At 40.4% G+C, this 19254-nt stretch overlaps 2 protein-coding genes across 2 annotated transcripts in view; both read left to right on the top strand.

Moving 5' to 3' along the window:
- The window catches only part of PLGRKT (plasminogen receptor with a C-terminal lysine), a gene marked incomplete at its 3' end in the record, with an annotated part of 36244 nt that extends 30042 nt beyond the window's left edge, over positions 1-6202 (top strand). The window contains 4 exon segments of the mRNA XM_080372634.1: positions 125-225; positions 227-253; positions 1268-1377; positions 6081-6202. Of these exon segments, the coding sequence (XP_080228760.1) occupies positions 125-225; positions 227-253; positions 1268-1377; positions 6081-6202 (360 nt within the window).
- Positions 6203-12603: 6401 nt separating this feature from the next.
- Positions 12604-19163, top strand: LOC308056639 (prorelaxin H2-like). The gene is made up of 2 exons (XM_080372332.1): positions 12604-13121; positions 15284-19163. Exons 1-2 carry the CDS (start codon positions 12626-12628, stop codon positions 15649-15651), a joined length of 864 nt encoding a protein of 287 aa, XP_080228458.1. The 5' UTR covers positions 12604-12625; the 3' UTR covers positions 15652-19163.
- Positions 19164-19254: the final 91 nt, after the last annotated feature.

The raw sequence follows: 19254 nt of genomic DNA, 5'->3' as shown, positions 1-19254 counted from the left end.
AACCCAAAACCAAAACCAAACCCTTCTCAATTAGAGTTTTGGATTTATAGACCAAGAGAGATTGACTCAGTCTTTAAAACAAATGGATTACTTGATTTTGTTTAACCTCCCTCGCTTTTTTTAGCTGGAAAGGCAACTGCTGATGCAGAACCAGATGAGGGAGAGACAAACAGCCATGCAGATTGCTTGGACACAGGAATTTCTCAAATATTTTGGGATGGTTTTTGCTTGCTTTTGTAGGTTTAACAGGTGGGTAAGAAGTTTATTTCATAACAGAAAATATAAATATATTACACTTATATTTCTATATTGTTGGATCTTCCTTTTGCATATAATTATAACAGGTAGTTATTTTTATCCAGTATCTCCTTAGAGGTTGATCGAATGACAAAGTTACTCTGATTTCTGTCTGCCTTTGGATGTGTTATTGTTATGTCTGTACTGCAGACTTACATAAAAGCAGAGACATGTGAGCTGACAGTAAAATGATACAGCTGAGGTACCAAAAGTTCAGTGTAAAATGAAAGTTGTGTGTGGAACAGGAGGGATTGTTTAAAAGCTGTGCTATTTTCTTCTCCATATTGTGATTTAATGAACTGTTAATGAGCAACAAATTCCCTATTATCTGGGGTTTTTTATATGTCAGTGAACAAGTGGACATATTCTAAAATCTGAGTAAAGAAACTCACCCAAGCGGAATAAAAATCTGGCTAATAAAGCTGTGTTGCATGGGGAAGAACTTGCCTTACAGGACTTTTGTTTGGTAACATACTTTTCTTGTGCTATAACATGATTAGAGGGAATTTAGAAAATATTTGTAGTTTTGTGTACATAGTACAGATGAAATACAGCATACGCATTACGCATTCTCTGTGGACTCTGATGCATTTGGAACTGAGCATAATTTCTTGATTGCTATATGTTGCATGTGGCTGGATGGATATATGCATATGTATATGCATGCTACATGACTTAGATAATCCCATTTTTGTTAGATATGTTCAAAACTCACTTGAAGTATTTTTTATAATACCGGTGGGTTGACAGTTGAACATGAAGGCAACCAGAAGATGAATGCTTCTGAGGAAATTAAGACTTGTTCTTTGATTAGAGATTGTAGAAGGATGCACAAGTCCTAGACAGTCAAGGTCAATCTAAACTAACAGCTAAACTAACAGTGCCGATGTACTGAATGTCCTAAATAATCTTATTTTTTCCTTCTTCTTTTTTTTTTTTTTTTTTTTTTTAAATGAACAAACAAACCCAGAGCAATAAAAAAGAAGAACCCAGGAGTTTTACTGCCCATAGTTCCCTTGAGCTTTGTATTTGCCTATCAGTATGATATGGGCTGTGGGACACTATTGCAAAGGATAAAAGGTATGTGTATATATGTCTGTCGGGTTCACTGTAGAACCAGACCTTAATGTATCCTAATGTTTCAGATAACCTCTTATATTTTTAGAATGTCTGAGAGAATACTTGCAATAGATTTTCTCCATTTTTTGGTACAAAAATCTTACTCTTTCTTTTCTTCTCTGTTACCATCAGATACTTTCTCAGGCAAGAGTACTCTACTTCTGCAGCCTTTCCCTCCAGTTAAGACTGTGAGTTAACTTCTCCCCTCTTTCAGAAAATTTGAACTCTCAGGCTATAAATAGAGCTGAAGTAAGTATTGCATATTTGGGAGAAATGGCAAATCTAGTGATTTCCATCCGTATTCCTCCCTGATGCTGCTGTTTTGGCAAGGGATAGGGATGATAAGAGCAGATAAAGGGATACAGACAAGAATCATGCCCTTATACCTTCATGACCAAACACAGTTATCAGCTGATCATCTTGCCCCAGTGCCCTGCTAAGATGGATAAAAGGAAGGTGAGGCCCAGAGAAAGGGAGGTCTTGCCTCATAGTTGCCAGTGGCAGATCTAATTAAGTGATGGGTGTTGAGGGTTATGGAAGTACATTTATGTCAGTTCTGATTCCTAGTGAAGGAGAGATGCTAAGAGAGTGTTCACTGTAAGTGGAGACAGCATTGGAACATGGCTTGTCACCGTCACAAATCATCTTAGTTAACTACCTTGATTTTTCTCTCTGCTACTGACACACATATTGAAACAAAATAAAGATTTGTTTGTGCTGTTGGTCTTAGCTACCAGATCTAAGAGCTAGGTTTCCTAATGCTGTGTACTTCATTGAAAATAATGATAGATTAATTAGAAAAGCAGATATTTCCAGCTGCATACATGTGCAGATATATTTAGGTGATGCAGCAATGTATATCTGCAAACATTTCCTCTACCCCACTAAATAAATTTCTCCGGATTTTAATATGAAGAGGCAGCTAAGCCCAGAGAGAAAACTGGGTGGCTCTTATAAATCAGACTGTTGAAAAGGAGATTAATACAATGCAGAAGAAATGCTTGGAATCTAGGATTTATTAGGGTTTGGGTTTTTTCCTTTAAATTAGGTAATTTTCATTCCAGAATCCTGAAAGAGTGAGCGTATCATAATGCAAACCCCATGGCAAGAGTATGTAATGTCTTTACTGAGAACCATGTGGTCTTGCATAGGTTGAAGAGGAGCAATGTGGTATCCCATTGCTTTCCAAATAGGAAAAGTCATTGTCATAACTTTAGATCCACTAGGGCAGCTTCAGCCATGTGCAAGGCTTGTGGAAAGGTTTTGGAGGAAAGAAGCTGTGGAGCCAAATGCACAGTAAGGCAAAATGAAATATGCCAAACTAGCTCTGTCTTTTCCAGGAAAATATTTTCTTTTTTTCCAAAAGAAATGTGGTAGATATACTGTAAACTCATGAAAGTATATAGTGTGGTATCACATGAAGATTGAGTTAGCATGAAAAATGTGGAAATGAGTAGACGGGTAAGCACTGGCATAAAGAGAAGATGTCAAAGGTCTGTGTTTAAAGAAGAAGGCAAGGTTTTAGCAGAGTTGTTAGCAATATTCCTCAAGATTTGGTCTGGATCTGCCTTTGTTTTGTATTTGAAATGGAGTGAGTTATATTAATCAAATCTGTGGATGACAAACATGACTGGTGTCATCAGCAGAGAAGAAATAAACTGTAGTACAAGAAGAACTGATGACCTGAAGAACTGAGATAATAAAATAGGATTCAATTTGTTAACGTCAGCGAGAAGCTAGAGACGGATCGGGATTTCTGTCACCAGAGCTCACCAGTTGGAAATGATAGAAAAAGGAGAAAACCTGACAATGTATTAGGTGATCACAGAATGAGTATAATCCAATAGTGTGATGAATTTGTGAGAGTCAAACGAAGTCTGGAAAAATCCAGTGAGGTTTCCTAGTATCATAGCATGGTTAAGGTTGTCTGCTCAAGCAGGATCACCTAGAGCCAGTTGCTCAGGAGAATGTCCAGATGACTTTTTAGTATCTCCAGGGACGGATATTCCCCAACCTAAGTACAAATAGAGAGTACAGAGAGGAAGATACTGATGCAGGAAAACAGTAATATGTTCCTTGGAAATGTATACATAATTTGGATCGCTTCTGTGTAAGGAATCTAGGAGAGTTAAATTATTGGGGAATGCCAAGGTGCTTTGCAAAAGAAAACAAAGTGATTAGTTAGTTCAACCTTGTAAAAAGACATGAGAGATTTGGGTCTACAGACCCTACTTACAGGATAGGATAAAGAAAAGGATGTCAAACTAATTACTAATACCAGGACTAGAATAAAAGCAAGTGGACTAGCCTGAATAAATCTGGGCTGAAAATCAGAAGAAGGTTCATAACGAATGTGGAAATCATGTTCCAGGGTTCATTTTTATTTTAAGATTAAGTAGTTGAAGAGGAGGTTTTCTGACACAATAGACCTGCAGCCACAACGCATGTTCTTATTATGCAGCTGATCCCTGTGTCTGCTCCCATACTGCTTTCTCAGCCACTTCTCTGCTTGCCCATGTATTCTGTTGGTGCATACCATGCTTCATCTCTGTGGTATAATAATGAATGTATACACCATTTCCTTGATTGTACCCTCTTTAACTGATCTCTTTCCTCTACAGTATGCCTATCTTCAGCCTCACAGCCAATTCCCTCTCATAAACTAATCTGAAATTATTTCTGTGCTGCATAATCCTCCTTGTATCTGAACAACCTTGATCAAATAGCCCTTCATCTGCTGTTCTTCGTTCTTTGGAATCAGTTTATACACCTGGAAGGTTTCTCTATTTCTTTTTCATCAATAATTTTGTCTCTGGTCTTGCTTACAGTTAAGTTCTTCTCTTTTCTTTAGCCTGTTGTCCAAATGTTTTCTCATGACTTGCTTATTCTCCCACACAGAATCAGAGGGGTTTTTCCCTGCTTTGTAGTTTGGGCTAATTAAAGCAAAAACTGAGGACATGGGGAGAAATGCCTGTTTTGCGTTCTGCTTGTGCTGTTGAAAAACTGTAAGTGTTCCAGGGCCATGTATCAGGGCTGAATATTTTGGGTATGGCAGGGTTACAGAACAGCCCTTAAGTGCACTATCTTTTCTGAATGGCTGAGGACACTAAGAATCAGTCGTGCACCTGCTGTCTGTGTTCTTGGCCTTGCTTTTCTGCTTTTCCTCCTAGTCCAGGTACACATTGCTGGTGTTTTTCAGACAGTTGATTAGAGGAGGGGAGGGATTATATAGCCAGCCTCCAACTGCACAGAACTTATCCGCTAAGCAATGAAACTCTGAGTACCATTTTGAAGATTTAAATAGTTCACTCCTTGTATCCTGAGGCATGTGAGAGAAGGATGGTGACTGGGCAGTGTGCTCTAGTGCATGTGAGTGACAGGCATAGAGATTTGACTGTTTCTTTCTGTCACCTAAGATCTCTTGCTACTCCATAATCAGATGCTGTATGCAAATGACTGATGTTGTGTTATTACCAGTTACCAGGAGTGGTAACCAGTGTCGTCCTGTTGGGTATTACTGACATGTAGAGACCCCAAGCTTTCTAATACTACCAAAATTGCATTTGGAGATGTAATACTACCCAAATTGCAGTTGGAGATTTCAGCATTCAGACCTGTTTTAAAGAATGACCACAGTCATGATTGCATTACAATATTCAGTCAGGTTTACTGCACATAAATAGCTTCAAATCACTGCTGTAATAATAATCAAGCTAGGAGCTAAGGCATAGGTAAACAAGATTGTTGACTTTGTACCAAATGGCATCAGCCAAAACAAACGCATTCTTTGCCTAATCTTCATCCTTTCTTATATCACAATCAGACCGCTATACTTATGTATGAGGTTCAATCTGTATCTTTGTTTTTTGGATTCTCTGTCCTAGTTGTTTTCATTCCAGCCTTACCCAGAGCATTCTGCACCCTACAGCTTTTCCCTGTTGTGCTGTTAAGACTGCATGTTTAGGTAACTGTCTTAACAAATCTTTTTGTGAGCAGTATGTTTTGACCAAGCATACTTGACTTCTTCAAGTCCTGTGCTACCCACTTTCTGCCTGTAGCCTTATGTCTTTTAGCCTAGGCCTGAGACAAGAAGTATTGTGCCCAAATATCGCATGTCTATGATACATACAAGTATATATAGGGAATGTACTTGTTAAAGCTTATGTATGCTTTCATGCATATGTCTGATCCACCGTCTTCTTAAGGCTCTTAATTGGCCAAATACAGTATGGGGTTGGTACAAAGTACATGGTGATGCTAAGTCCTTGCTGTATCCCATGCCTCCATTTCAAAGGACATGTATAATAAACTTCTGAATGAAACAGTAACTATAACTCAGTGTGTTTTTTAGGTGAGAGGGGCTAACAAACAGGAACAACATCAGCACAATTGATTGTTTTGGCTGAAACTCTTTCAAAGAAATGCACATACTCATTTCAGATCAAACACTTCCATGTTATCCCACCAGTCCAAAATTCCTTAAAAGACAACTTTAGTGCTACATTGACATCAGTTCATTTGTAAAATACATAGTTGTGACCTGGTATTTTGTTGTTCTGGCACAAACAAGAATAGCTAAATCAGTTTCTCAGTATTTTTTTTTTAACTTCCTTTTCTTTCTCACAGTTACTGTGTAAGGAAATTTATTTCATTTTTTTTTTAAGGTGAAGCAGAGAACATACTGGACACACAGAGCACTTTGCTAGAATTGCTGAAGGGATCGCTCACATATGAAGTTCTGGAGAAAATCAGTAACTCTCAGAGCAAGTTCTTCATAGAAAAATAGAAATATGGTATTAAACCTTAATATCTGCGATGTGATTTTAATACTGGTTTTGGACAGAAATGAATCATTAATTTTTTGATAAAATTATGAGATATTATAAAATAAAAATATAATTCATTTTTATAAATCATTACTTTCTAAAGCAATGATTTTCATATTGTATGTGTGTCTTGAAAATATCCATTGTTGCTGTGGTATAGTTTTCTTGTTTAGAATGAAATACTGAATTTCCACTGTTTATTTAGAGTCTGAAAATAACTTTCACCTGTAGTAAAAATGTCTGGTGCTGAACAAACTCACTATAATCAACAAAAATAAAGTAATTGGTAGTTAAAAAATTGTATAAACATGGTGATAATTAGTATATTTAAGGATGCACAGCTCAATTTGAAGTCAGGAATAGACAGCTTCTTTGATAAATAAGACACTTTTTATTTGCTGTTCTTTAGGCAGTAAACTCACCATCTCTGCTTCGAATTCTGAAATAAACAGCTTTTATCAGAAGTAGCTTCAGAAGTAAACATGTCACTCGCTAACTGTATGTCTTACTCTTCGGAAAATCTGTATTAAAGTATGAGAAGAGATAATTTCTCAAAAAGAGAAAACAAATTATGTAGCTTCTTCCTGAATCTTTTTCATGCTTGTTTGACATTCTGAAACTCAGGATAATTTGTTTACATGAAATCGGAGTTTCACTACTAAGATGAATATTAACTTAGGCTAACAGCAGGCAAAATTATTACTGTATGATTTTGTAATCGGTACATCCAAGGAGCCTTACAAGTATTGAAAAACTGAGGGACTTTTGCGTGTCTTTGCTCTAGCATGGTATATACTAAGAATATAATTTTAGTATATTTTAATGTTCTGATGCTACATGTGGCAAAAAATGCATCTTTCTATGTTGGAAGTCTTGTTTAAAAACAGATTATTTTGTGTTTTGCATGGAAACTCTTCTAGCAATAGTCTAACTGTGAAATGAAAAACATCATTCATCAACACACAGATGCTCAAAAAACATCCAGTAATGAACTAAGTTTGCACTGACAATCTGTTGAGTCAAACATTAAATTCCAGCTGGATATAATGCCCCAAATCAGTTTTTGAAGACTAGTTGACTAAAATTAGAATATTGTTACAGTAAGGCAGGTGAATATGTAATAAAACAAAAGGTTCTCAACATAGAAGAAATTAATAGCAGAGTTTCCATATCTGTGTACAATTGATTTCTGAAAGTGCTTTCACTTCTGCATACAATCACTGCTGTAATTGATTCTGTCCTCTGCATGTTAACAATGCATTCAGTCTGTATCAAATGTGATGCATTTTAACATGCAGAGTGAAATACGGGTTATAATAGCTTGTTTGGTTACAATAGCTTGGTCTAAAATTTGGCTGGTTAGGATTTAAGGCAATGATTTTAATTGTCTTGGAAGGCATGCCTTAACTCAGCCTATGGTACTACACATGTTCTTAAGCTCACAAAATGCAGCCCAAGACCACCTCACATTTTCTGCCTGTCCTGTAGTGTAACTCCTCACCACTTGCTGCTATATTACGTACTACCATTAGGGCATATGTATCCCTGCTTACTTGTTTTGTTTTTATTTTGTTTTGAGTAACAGATCATCTGCTACCTTTCCTTCAAGTTCTGAAGTCCACCTTGCTTTAATTTTGAAGAAGTTTTAACAGCCTTTTAAGTTTCAATCTCTGTCATCTATTGATATTCTTTCTTCCAAGAAAGAAGAACAATAAGCCAGCTTGTTTTGGTATTTGTATATCTCCAGTTTGCTTTGGTATTTGTGTGTCTCCACCTGTGCCTTTTAACCTACTTTTTAATCCTATGAAAGACAGTTTTACAAGAGAGCATTTGTAGTAAGTCCATACAGCAGTTTTACTTACAAGTCCTAGAAAATTAAGGAATACCGTAGTCCTATTCACTGTGAATTAGGAATTGGTATCTGTGTGTTTGCAATAGATTGCTGGCTATGGTGTTGGACCAAAAGGCAGCGGTGTTAAAGCAAGCAGACTTAAGCAAAATAATGACCTATACGGGAGTTTTAAGAGATAATAGAATAGCTATTTATGACTCCATCCTAGCTAAATTTGAGATTTTTTTTCTCCCAAAGGTTAAACTTAGATCAGTAGTTTTAAACCATTGCAAGAGTCTACACTAAAAAGTGATGGAAATGGGGCAAATTTAATTCAGTGTTACACAGCAAGTATCAGTGAAAGTTACCAAATTTATAAGGGAAAAGTAACAGGCTTTAAGCAGGACAGTCTAATGCCAAACCCAGAAATGGATTTGAACAGGCTATGTAGAATGTGCCAAAGGTTGTCAACAAATTAAAGGTTAGTCATATTTACTGCCTTTATTTTTTACTGTTAGCTTTACTTTTTTCTTGATAAATACATGTTTTTTATTTGAAGATGGTCATTCTTTGTTACAGAGTATTTATTCTACTGCTTGCATGTGCCAAGCCCAGCCATATCTGTCGCACAGATATCCAGCCACAGAGTAGTTGAACTGTGTGATTTCCTTCAGAGAACAATGAAAGAAAGCAGGAAAGCTTACCTTTGACAGGGTCTGCTTCAGGGAAATAGATGCTTACAGCACAAGTTGTCTGTAATCATCATACCAGTTGTACTCATAGAAATAAATAAAACACCTAAAACATCCTGCTGCCTTCTGTCATTGGTGCTCACCTGGCTTCAGCTGTAAGACTTAACCGCAACAGCCTTTGTTTTCATGAATCACTGTGGAAGAGAAGAATAACTGCAGGGGGAGCTTGTTCTGACCTGAGGGCACTATTCTTACCACATTAATCCTGTCGGTTTTTCTGGTTGTAATGTCTGATAGCCATGTATCCTGAATCAATGTCGCTCAGAGCAGGATTCTTCCAGGAAAGCAAGAGCTAAGTCTTGATTAGGATGTCAAAATTAAACTCTTCATGTTCTCGTTATGGATATGACTTATTTAGAATCCAAGAAACTGCACACTACTTGTGAGCCATGAACTGCCTGCCCCACACTTCTTAATCTGGTTATGATAGGACATGAGTATTGTTGAGAAACAAGCAAAGTCACTTTGGGGGTCCAGTTTGGGCTCCTTCCTTCATTGCTGGGATGAATGATGTAACTTTTCTGAACGCTTCCTTGCAATGGGGAAATTTGATTCTTACAGCCCCTTCCTAAATGTTTTGAAGTTGTCTTATGACTGTGACTGCATATCACTACTTTTAAAAGTAGAAGGGAAAAGCACTTACACATACACATACATATAACAATGCTTGGATTTCTTCGTTTTTTAACTATTAGCTTTATTAAAGGTGAACTGCTTTCTAAAACTCACATGTAATGAAGACAGCTGGGTACTTCATCATCAATCACATACATGCAGCTGTATTTCACGTCTTGCAGAATTCTGTCTGGTACTAAGCAAACTTAAAATACTAAAAAATATTTTAAATTCAGGTTTGGGCAGCTTTCAAAAACTGAGCAGTTTGTGCAGCTGTGTATTGTATGAATTTGAAATGAAGTCTCTGAAAACAAAGACTACTGAAGTCTGTGCATTTCTGTCCTACTTCTGATCATCTGTGTAGATTGACATTTAACATGTGAATATGCCTCTCACTCAAGGTATTCAAGGCTATCAAGGTATTGTTAAAGGGTGTCTTTTCTATTTAGCCATTTGTTCTCATGAAACATCCTCTACCCTCTAACAAACTTTGATTGCTATTGGCCAGCAGATTCAAAATCTAGTGCAAGGGAGAGAAATGGTACAATTACCTTTACCTTATTTTACGAAACTTAAAAATACAAAATACTTGCATTGAGACAGTACACTGGATGTACTTACCTTGCAAGACCCTACAAATCATGAATCAAAATGCTTTTCTTTGCTGTTGTCTGTTCTACTTTATAATACAAAGAGTAAGAATGTGGACAGTTACTTCATATTGGTTGTATTTAAATTAATTTTCTTCTGCGTGCATTGTTTTGAATAGAAATAGTTTTTCTAGCTATGATGAACAGATAAACCTAACCTCTGACTTGATTTAAATTCATGACATATTACTGAGAGATCGTATATTTGTATAAAATCCTGTATGGTTGAAAGTTATGTGACTAATATAGTAAGTTCAAATCATAGTTGATGTAGTTGAAAGACCTAGATGCAAAGGCAATGTTACTAAAATATGGCTGGAAGATAAATACTGAGCAATATATCCTACTAGTGAAACAGCATTAAGCATAGTGACATTAAGCAACGTCAAACTACTGCCAAGTCATTCAGATATGATCCTTAATAAAACTCATTAACCTGCTGCCTGTTGTCGCAGTCTTTAATCCTAGCAAAAGAGCATTTGTAGCCAATGCTTTTCAACAAGAAGAGTGATGGAGGGCACTGCGGTGTGGGTTCCCCTGAGGAATTATGAATGTCTTGAGAAGACATTCCCTCCAAGGCCTCTTTGGCAACTTGTGCTTTATCACCTACCAACAAGCACAATGGAAAGCGTGGAAAGTATTGTTTTTCACATTCAGTAGCCCTGACAAAAAAGCAGACGAGGTCAGAGAAAATGTTTTGAACAATTTGCTTTCCAGTCTTGAGGGCTTGCCACGTAGCAGCTGTAGTCAGAGGTTATGTACTTCTGATGGTTGTAAAAATGAGGTTCTTACCAAAAACCTAAAGACCACCATAATGCCTGCCTTTGCTTAGGGAGAGTTAGATGTGGCACCAGAGTAACTGGTGGTCCAGATAACTTGGAAAGTAAAGCATGGGGAGGATCAGGAGTTTTCCAGCTAGATTGACAAATCAGCCTGCTGTTTGGGGACCTCTCTCAGAAATCCCTGGTAAAAACTCTGAGAAAGACATACCTGACATTTTGCTGCTTTTAAAGACTGGATCCAGTATTGGATATGGGCATCAAAGTGGGGTATAAAATACATCAGTTTACAAGCTAAGTAAGTCACCAGGTCAGTCACTGCCTGACTCAGAGGAACCTTCCTTATTGCCCTGAAAGTCCTGGTAGTGCTATTGCACACAACTACTGCTCTCCAGTCACTGAAAACAATTTCCTTTGCCTATAAGACTACTTACAGTCTACGAGTAAGTTCACCTGATACAATGGGTATTTTCAGGAAAAGTCTGCGATGTTAACAAGATCAAGCTACTGTTGCTCTCCTTAAAAGTACAAGTTGTGATCCTGCAGAACTTGTCTGTGACAGAATAGCAGTTAAGACTTTAACTGAGGGAGAAACAGATCAAGGTTTTGTTCTCCGGGATTTTTGGATTGGCAGCCTCCACTTACGTGGATTGCATCCTAGTAACAGTCTGGATGACACTGTCTACTGTTGAAGTGGTACTACAGTCTAAAAGATTTAAGACTGGGCCAAAAAGAAAGTCCAACTGTAGATACCTTTGCAGGTTGCTCACTATTTTAGCTCTCCACAGCCTCTTTCCAGATCCAGTTCAGTGTAAAACACCCAAGTCCTTGAAAATGTGATTGGAGTCTTATGTCTTCTCTGCCAGCACACACGGTGAATCATTCACCTTTGTACACTAGGCTGTGGATGCTTGTCTGCTTTGTGCTCTCCTTCTAGATTGACTTTTGAGGGTTTTTCTCTGTACACTAACAGTATTCAAGGGATAGAATGCATAGCCCTCATGCAAAAGGATCTATAGACAACAGATTTGTTGCAGTTTTAGAGATTAACTTTTCTGCTTTTCCACAGTGTGACTGTTTATAAAAGGGAACAGCATCCACTTCTTACTATTGTTCTGGAAAAAAAAAAAAAAACAAACAAACAAGCAAAAGCAAAGTTTACTTTCAGAGGGTGCATAGTTCTGCTTGGTGAGTGCAAAGAATGCCACCTGTGTCAGTGAGAGCCTGCTGTGGGCTGCTGGTGAAACACAGGCATGGAGCTCCACAGCCCCAGGACACGCATGTCAGCCGGGGCATCTCTTGATGCCTGGGTGCCCATGGCTGCCACTGAACGTGGGTTTCGAGAAAAACAAACTGGAGAGGAATTCAGGCTATTAAATCCCACCTCAGGGGTCCACAGCTTGTGTTCTGCAGAAGCATGTTTATTTCACCTTACTTGCTTCTGTCTTTTTGCTTCAGCCAGCTTTTTTGGGAGATAGCAGTAGTTATGCAGATTCTGGATCTGCAAGGGAAAATAACAGAGGAGCAAAAAAGTTTTTCACATTTTAAGGGTCATTTGAGAGGGCATTGGCAACTGGTACATGACCACCACCAGGAAAAGCAAAGATGGAGAGGGAGTGTGCGGCGGAGGGGCTGGAGTATGTCTCCAGGTCGGTGGGTAGCCGGGAGCCCGAGGAGGGCGGCCGAAGGTGGGTACATCCTCACCGGGGCGTGAGGAGCCGCGACAGCCAGCCATGGGCGGACAGAGGAGGGAGCTATGCCCGAGGGTGCCTCGACGCCCGTTTCAGGCACAGGGACTGCCCGGCCAGGGAGCCGGGGCCAGCAGCGGGGCGTCCGAGCCGGGGGCGGTGACTCAGCGCCGCCCTCAGCGCATAAAAGGCGGGAGGCGGCGGCGGCCGCGGCAGCGCGCACGGCACGCGGGGCGGCGGCGGTTGGCCTCGAGGCCGTGAGCGCGGGCAGCCGCCGGGCGGGACGGGCACGGGCACCGGCACGGCACGGCACGGCACGGGCGGCGCGCGCCATGGGGGCCAACCTGCGACTCCTCTGCGCCGCGGCGGTGCTGCTCTGCGCGGCGCCCCCGGGGCAGCTCCGCGGCCGGGGCGTGGCGGCCGCCGCGTTCCCCGCGGGCGAGGGGGACGGGTACGGGGTGAAGCTGTGCGGCAGGGAGTTCATCCGCGCCGTCATCTTCACCTGCGGCGGGTCCCGCTGGAAGCGGCTCTCCCTGCTGGCCATGGAGCCGGCGCCCGCGGCCGGTGAGTGAGTGTCCGCGGAGCGGGCGGGGACGGACGGGGCGCGGGCGGTGGCTGGGCCTGAGGGCTCAGCCCTGCCGGGCGGCCGTGGGGCGCAGCGCCGCCCGCCCGAGCCCCGGGCGGAGGTGGTCTCGGGGCGCCTCTGGCCTCGCCCGGGACAGCTGCTGTGAGGGGCGGCGGGGAAGGGCGAGTGCCCCGCGGCGCTTCCCGCCTCTCCCCCGAGCCGCGGCGGGAGCGTCCCCGTCCCTCCCCTTGTCGCTGCGGGCCGCGCTCCCGCGACTTGCGAAGGGAGACCCGCAAAATCGGAGGAAAAGACGCGGCCGTCGGTGGGGCGTTGTTAGCCGGGGCAACCTGCGAAGTTTTCGGTCTGTGCGGAGACGTTGCTCTGCCCCGAGCAGCCCTGCGGCGCCCGAGGCTCGCTGAACTCTCTTTATTTGAAAAAAAACTACGAAAAAACACACCTTTCCCCCCCCCCCCCCCCCCCCCTTTGTGGCCGTGCGGGGAGGTGCGGCGCGGGCTGGGGGGCCCGGGGCTGGCTGCTGTGCCCCTCTCAGCGGGCTGTGCTGGGGCCGTTACAGGGTGCCGGGTCGTTCGGGGTTGTTTTATCACTCGCCTGCGCTGCTCCGTGCAGGAGTTGGCACCTTGGAGGGTGGATGGGGCTCAGGTGCTTCAGTAACAGCTGAAACGGCAAGGACTGCTTTAGGGTTACTCGGTGAAACGGCTGGTTGGTGAAATATTTCTCAGATAATTTTACTGTCACGTGTTCCAAGTCCAGTATATTAAGAAAGCGTAAGCTGATGTTTTCTGGGCTTTGTTGTCAAGCTACAGTAATGTTAACAGTTATTTTAAGTGATGACTGATTTATGTCGGTATTTTGAATGGTGAAAATGACGTTTTTGACAAGGACAAAAATTGCATTTAGATGTAAAATGCGTAATGGAAGAACTGCTTTTTTTCTTGTTCAAACGGGCTGTTAACCTCAGGCGGTTAATGAAGCTGGTATTTTGGATTTCTTAGAGTGTTTTTTTTTTTGCTTTTCCTTGCAACAGGTTGAGTAGAAAATAAGTCACCTTTGTAATTACAAGAAATTATGTATATACAGCCGCTGCTGAGATTGTGTTCTTTCCCAGCCAACTTTGTTTTCCTTTTTGTTAACAGTCGTTTCTGAGAGCGTCAGTCACTGTCATGGGGAGCCCCCACCGCGCTGCCTTGCTGTCTAACTAAAAGTCTTACCTGCCCTGAAAGACTACTAAGTAGCAGTTGCTGTCTAATTAGTAAAGTAGCTACAACCACTTCTATTTTTGTACATATTCAGGCAGCTGTTCAATCTGAAAGTTAGCTTCTATATATTAATTAGCCATATTAATATAACATTTACCAGATGTTCTCATGTTCTTTCAGCTTTCTGAAACAAAACCCCTCTTATTAACAGCATTAAGACCACAAGACAAACACTTCGGATTTTTTTTAAACTTAAGGATTTGAAGTAGCTTCTTTTCTTCACATTAGCTGAAATAAGCAATGCTAATTGCCTTGCATAAGTAAAAGCAAGAGAAACGCATAGGGTGAAAGGAAGTTGCTGGATTTTTGAGAACACTTCAGTCAGCAAGGTGCGGGGTGTTTAAGTAAACTCTACAAGCCTCTGCTCTATACCTTGAGACCTTGAGAAATGAAAGAAATGAGTGGAAAGTATCAGCTGAATATAGCTATAGAAAAATACAATCTGTAAGAAGCAGTTTACATACAATATTTGCTTATTTAGTCCTCCCTATGTTTGTTCTTCATATGATGCTACTTTGTGTGATTGTGCATGGGAGAGGAGTGATCTAACCCAATTCATGAGCTACATGACATAGGTCTGTGTGGTTTCTGGGTACGTCTTTACAACAATTTTATTTTTATAGCATTATTGAGACTTCTGTATCAGTCGCACTGCAGCTGTGGTAGGATGTACAGTTGTAGCCATGTGCTCTCCATGTTTGACAGGCAGTGTGGCCTTTAAAACACAGATTCCCCTAAAAGTAAGCTGTAAGTAAATCATGGAGTGGAGACTATGCAGTACTGACAGTTCTGCCAGATAACAGTGCTTTGTTTTGTTGCTATTTCTTAGAGCTCCATGCTCTTCTTGATAGTCCTGCAGTAACAAAAGTCTTCTCTTTAAACAGAGTCTACACAAACAGCAAGTAACAAACTACTGGGAAACTTAAAGCTGCAATCAATTTTGGGTCCTGAAGTGGAGCAGTTGCAGAGAAGCAGCCTGCTTCTTGGATGGGAGATGTTTAAGGACTTGTATAGTTTAAATTACTATAATGAATATGTACCTGCGGCAGATGACTTCAAAGAACTTGTTCACCAGCTGGAGGAAGCTGTTCAGAAGGACAGGGGAGGAACAGGAATTGCAAACCCCATGGGGTCAAACAGTTATCTTTGGGCTACGTATCCCAGAAGAAAACGAGAATCTCTGGGTTTGGCAGGAATGTGTTGCAAATGGGGCTGTACAAAAGCTGAAATTAGTACTATATGCAGAGTTTAAAATCCTGTCTGCACTTATGCATGAAATCAATGTTTGTTGCAGTGCTACTTGATTGAATACTGTACCAAGGAAGAAAACTCTCTCTGTATTTTGTCTGTATGTGCCAGTCAGTAGTGCTGGTTTTATTAAAAAAAAAAAATAAATCCACAAATGTAATTGTAATGACTTTGTTTTGCTTCAGTAACATTTAACCTGTATTTTTTACCAAGACTTTTCATTTTCATGTAGAGCCTTTACATTATATTACAAATGTATTATATCTTTATAACATTTTAGGAAGAACTTTAATGTTTCATTAAAGTGTAATTATACTAAGTGTTACTGAACTGTTCCTTGTCAACAGAAAGAACATCCAGTGATGTTCTTGAAATGAGAATCATGGTACAAAGCTGTACAGAAAGGATATTTTGCTAGTTGAAACTCCACTCAACACTGACTCTGCTTGCTGACTACTTTGCACTTTTTCCTTGTAATTGCTGAATTGGTTTATGTGATACCATCTTCCTAGAAACTTTACCACAGTACAGCACTTGCAGCCTAAATATTTCATTATATTCATGTATGGGCTTAAATAGTTTGCGGGTGAAGTATTAATACTTCCCTTGTTTACCATACTTGCCCCATTTCCCTGCTACTGCAAACTGATGTTGGATGTGCTTCAAGTAACTAATTCTGCACTCAGACATCTTCCTGTGTGTTCTTATGGTATGCTGGTCCACACTACTTCAGCTGTATTTCTAAATTACTAATTGCTTCTGTATTTATAAATTGTTAATTTAATCTTTGTAGTTTCTAAGCTTTATGCCTCCCTGGCTGTTTTTCCTAGCTGTAACAAGTAGTTGTTCGTGACTTGAGGTTTTGGGGTTTTTTTCCTGACGCAATGCTCATGGTAACTTAGCTTTGTAGCAGTAGTTTATTCAGAGTATACTTGATGGCTTTGCACAGTTGTTACCTTTGGCTTCATTCTTCAAATTCTGTTTTGAAAAGTGCTCTTTGATTGAACTAGTGCTTAGTGAGATTATTGCAGCACTTCTTCGTTCCTTTTCCTAAAATTATATTGCTATTCCATTGATTAGGCATCTATCTTTTTTTTTAATTTTTTTTTAAGCCATGTCAGTTTTATTCAGTAGACTCTGGGCAGAATGGGCATTCAAGATGAATACTGTTACCTTCTAGCTGAAAAGCACTGTCTCTTCTGTGGTAACAATGTTTGGCAAGAAAAGAGTTACCTTCTTCCACGTGGTTGTTGCAGTGACTGTTAAGGTGTCACTCTCGAGTGAAGAGCTGTGTAAAGTTCTGCTACAGTTTTCTTTACAACAGGCTAGCTGAGCTTCTACAGCTTAGCTTCCAGAAACTTCACCTCAGATATAATTTTGGATTTGGAGACTCCTAGTTTAGATCAGGATTTCCTAGAATAATACAGGAGTAGTCTGAGAGGAAGTATTCCCTGTTTTTGAGTAGGATCCAGAGGTTTGGGTGTTAGGATTCATTAGTAAGGAGAAGACTAAACGATACATAGAATCCCTGAGAAAAGGGAAAATATGAAAATGCAGTGCTTGATGAAACTGAAAATTAGCTTGTATGCCTGATCCATTTTGCTAGAAAACTTTCCACAAAGCTTTTAAAAAGGAATATTGGGAAAGGCAAATATGGTGTATATTCTGCTTGCTTGCTCCAGTAGCCTTGGTTTGTCAAGGTACAAAGCTTCATATACAAGGAGCAGGCTTTCTTATATCCTAAGCAAAACAAAGATGCAGTTAAAACCTTAAATTTCTGAGCTTCGGTCTTGAATAGAAAAATCTGGAGTTTAACTTGCCAGGTTAGATGTAACCCACCGGTAAAACTAGAAATAATTTGGGTGGAAATTAGAGTTCAAGATGAACTGTTTCATGCTGAGACTGAATTATAAATAGAAAAATCAGTCTTTTTTTCAGAGGTATGAGTCAAGATACGTCAGCATGCATAACCCAGAGGTATGGTGAAATCTGGTTTCATGTGGTTTCTTAACAGGCTGGTTTCTTGATAGGCTTCATTGTAGTCTGCAACAGCTTCAGCAGGTAAGCCATGGCACAGACAGAAATTCAGTCTGTATTTTAGAGTAAGGAAGTATTTGTGCATACACCAGAGCATGCAAAAGTTTTCTTTGTTTTAAAGCAAATTGAGTTTTCAAAGACTGAAGTTTGCTGTGTGGGTAGGCCATATTTTATAATGGTTTCTTTGCAATGTAGCCAAAGGTAGCAGTTATGTGTCACTCAGTTGTAACAGGTCTAGAGGATGCCATCCTGTTCACATGACTCAGTGTCCAAATTCTTTTTTTAAGACTGGAAACGAACCTTTTATGCAAAATGAGGTGTCTGACTAGTTACACGGGGGAAGCAAACATGTTTTGGAGCAGACTCTCAAAATGTAAAATAATTACTGAGTTGGCATATTGGTTCAAATAGCAGACCAAAAGGACATTTCTCTGCTGAAAGCTCCTCTGGCCATACTGCCATATGTATATAGCAGCATAGACATGAGTGCAGCAGTTCAAAGCAACACACTGTGCTTACCATGACAACTCTTCAGAAACGTACTTTTTCCCAAGAAATAAGCCTTTTGTTTTCACTCATTTCACTCACAGAGAATTAGCTATCAAGAAAAGCATTGTTTTCGCAGCTTGCTGCTTATAGAAATTGCAGTCCCATTGGTGCAGTCTTAACCCACAGAAAGTGTCCAATTCCTGGATAATCTGTTAAGATGTGTGAGCCATCTTCTGAACAGTTACTGTGAGTTTGTGAGTAGAAAATGGTACATCAGCACATTTCCATATTAGAACGGATGGTTTGGGGACTTTTTTTTCACTGTGGGTGTAGTCTGATTCAGGTCTGACTGTGAACTCCTTGAACATAATCCACAGCAGTATATATGACAGATTTTCCAGCTCTGAGCTGGAATCATTAAGCTACATGAAGCCTGTGATATAGCTAGAGCCAAGTACCTCAAATGAATACATAGAATGCTAGACATGCTACAGAGCACAGAACTAGGTCCCAGAGACCTAGAGGACATGGCTGCCTTCTATGTCTAGTTCTGTCTGGTCAGTTGCTTACTTTGTCAGTTGTTTAAACCATGCAGGAAAAATCAAGATTCTGTAATTATTGGGGTAGATGTGTTATCTTTTTTTTTTCTTTTTTTTTTATCCAATGATGACAGGCAGGGAAAAAGTTACCTTTATCTCTACATTCTGGCAAAGCCAAAGATAGACCTAGACTTTCTGAGACTACGTCATTCCTCCTCAGCAGGCAGCAGACTCAAAAGAAAATGCAAACTCCTTTCCAACTCAGCAGAACAGAACCTGAATGGATTTGTAACCCATCTGTTGCTGCTCTGCAGTCACCACCAGGAGCTGCAAGCAGCTGCAAGAGGATCCCTTTCTCATTTGTGCTGTGTTGCCATCACATGTGGGATGAATTTTTTCAGTGCACAGCTTTTCTGTATGTTGGGAGCTGAGCTGTTGGAGCCTTTCCCTTGATTTTTTTGATGGTCACTCTGACCGCTTTGTGCCACCTGCTTTGTGGTCAGGTCTTGATATCAAATACCGCACCATCACAGTGTGCTTGT

This window comes from Falco punctatus, assembly GCF_963210335.1.
Source record: "Falco punctatus genome assembly, chromosome: Z".
Lineage (NCBI taxonomy): Eukaryota > Metazoa > Chordata > Aves > Falconiformes > Falconidae > Falco > Falco punctatus.
The sequence above is the reverse complement of the archived record's forward strand: the minus strand, read 5'-3'. Positions and strand labels throughout refer to the sequence as shown.

Bases quoted from the DNA above. Each gene is read 5' to 3' on its own strand.
- LOC308056639 (XM_080372332.1), top strand. From the start codon at position 12,626: ATGCCCGAGGGTGCCTCGACGCCCGTTTCAGGCACAGGGACTGCCCGG. The intron at 13,122-15,283 runs GTGAGTGAGTGT...CTCTTTAAACAG, and splicing joins GGAGCCGGCGCCCGCGGCCG to AGTCTACACAAACAGCAAGT.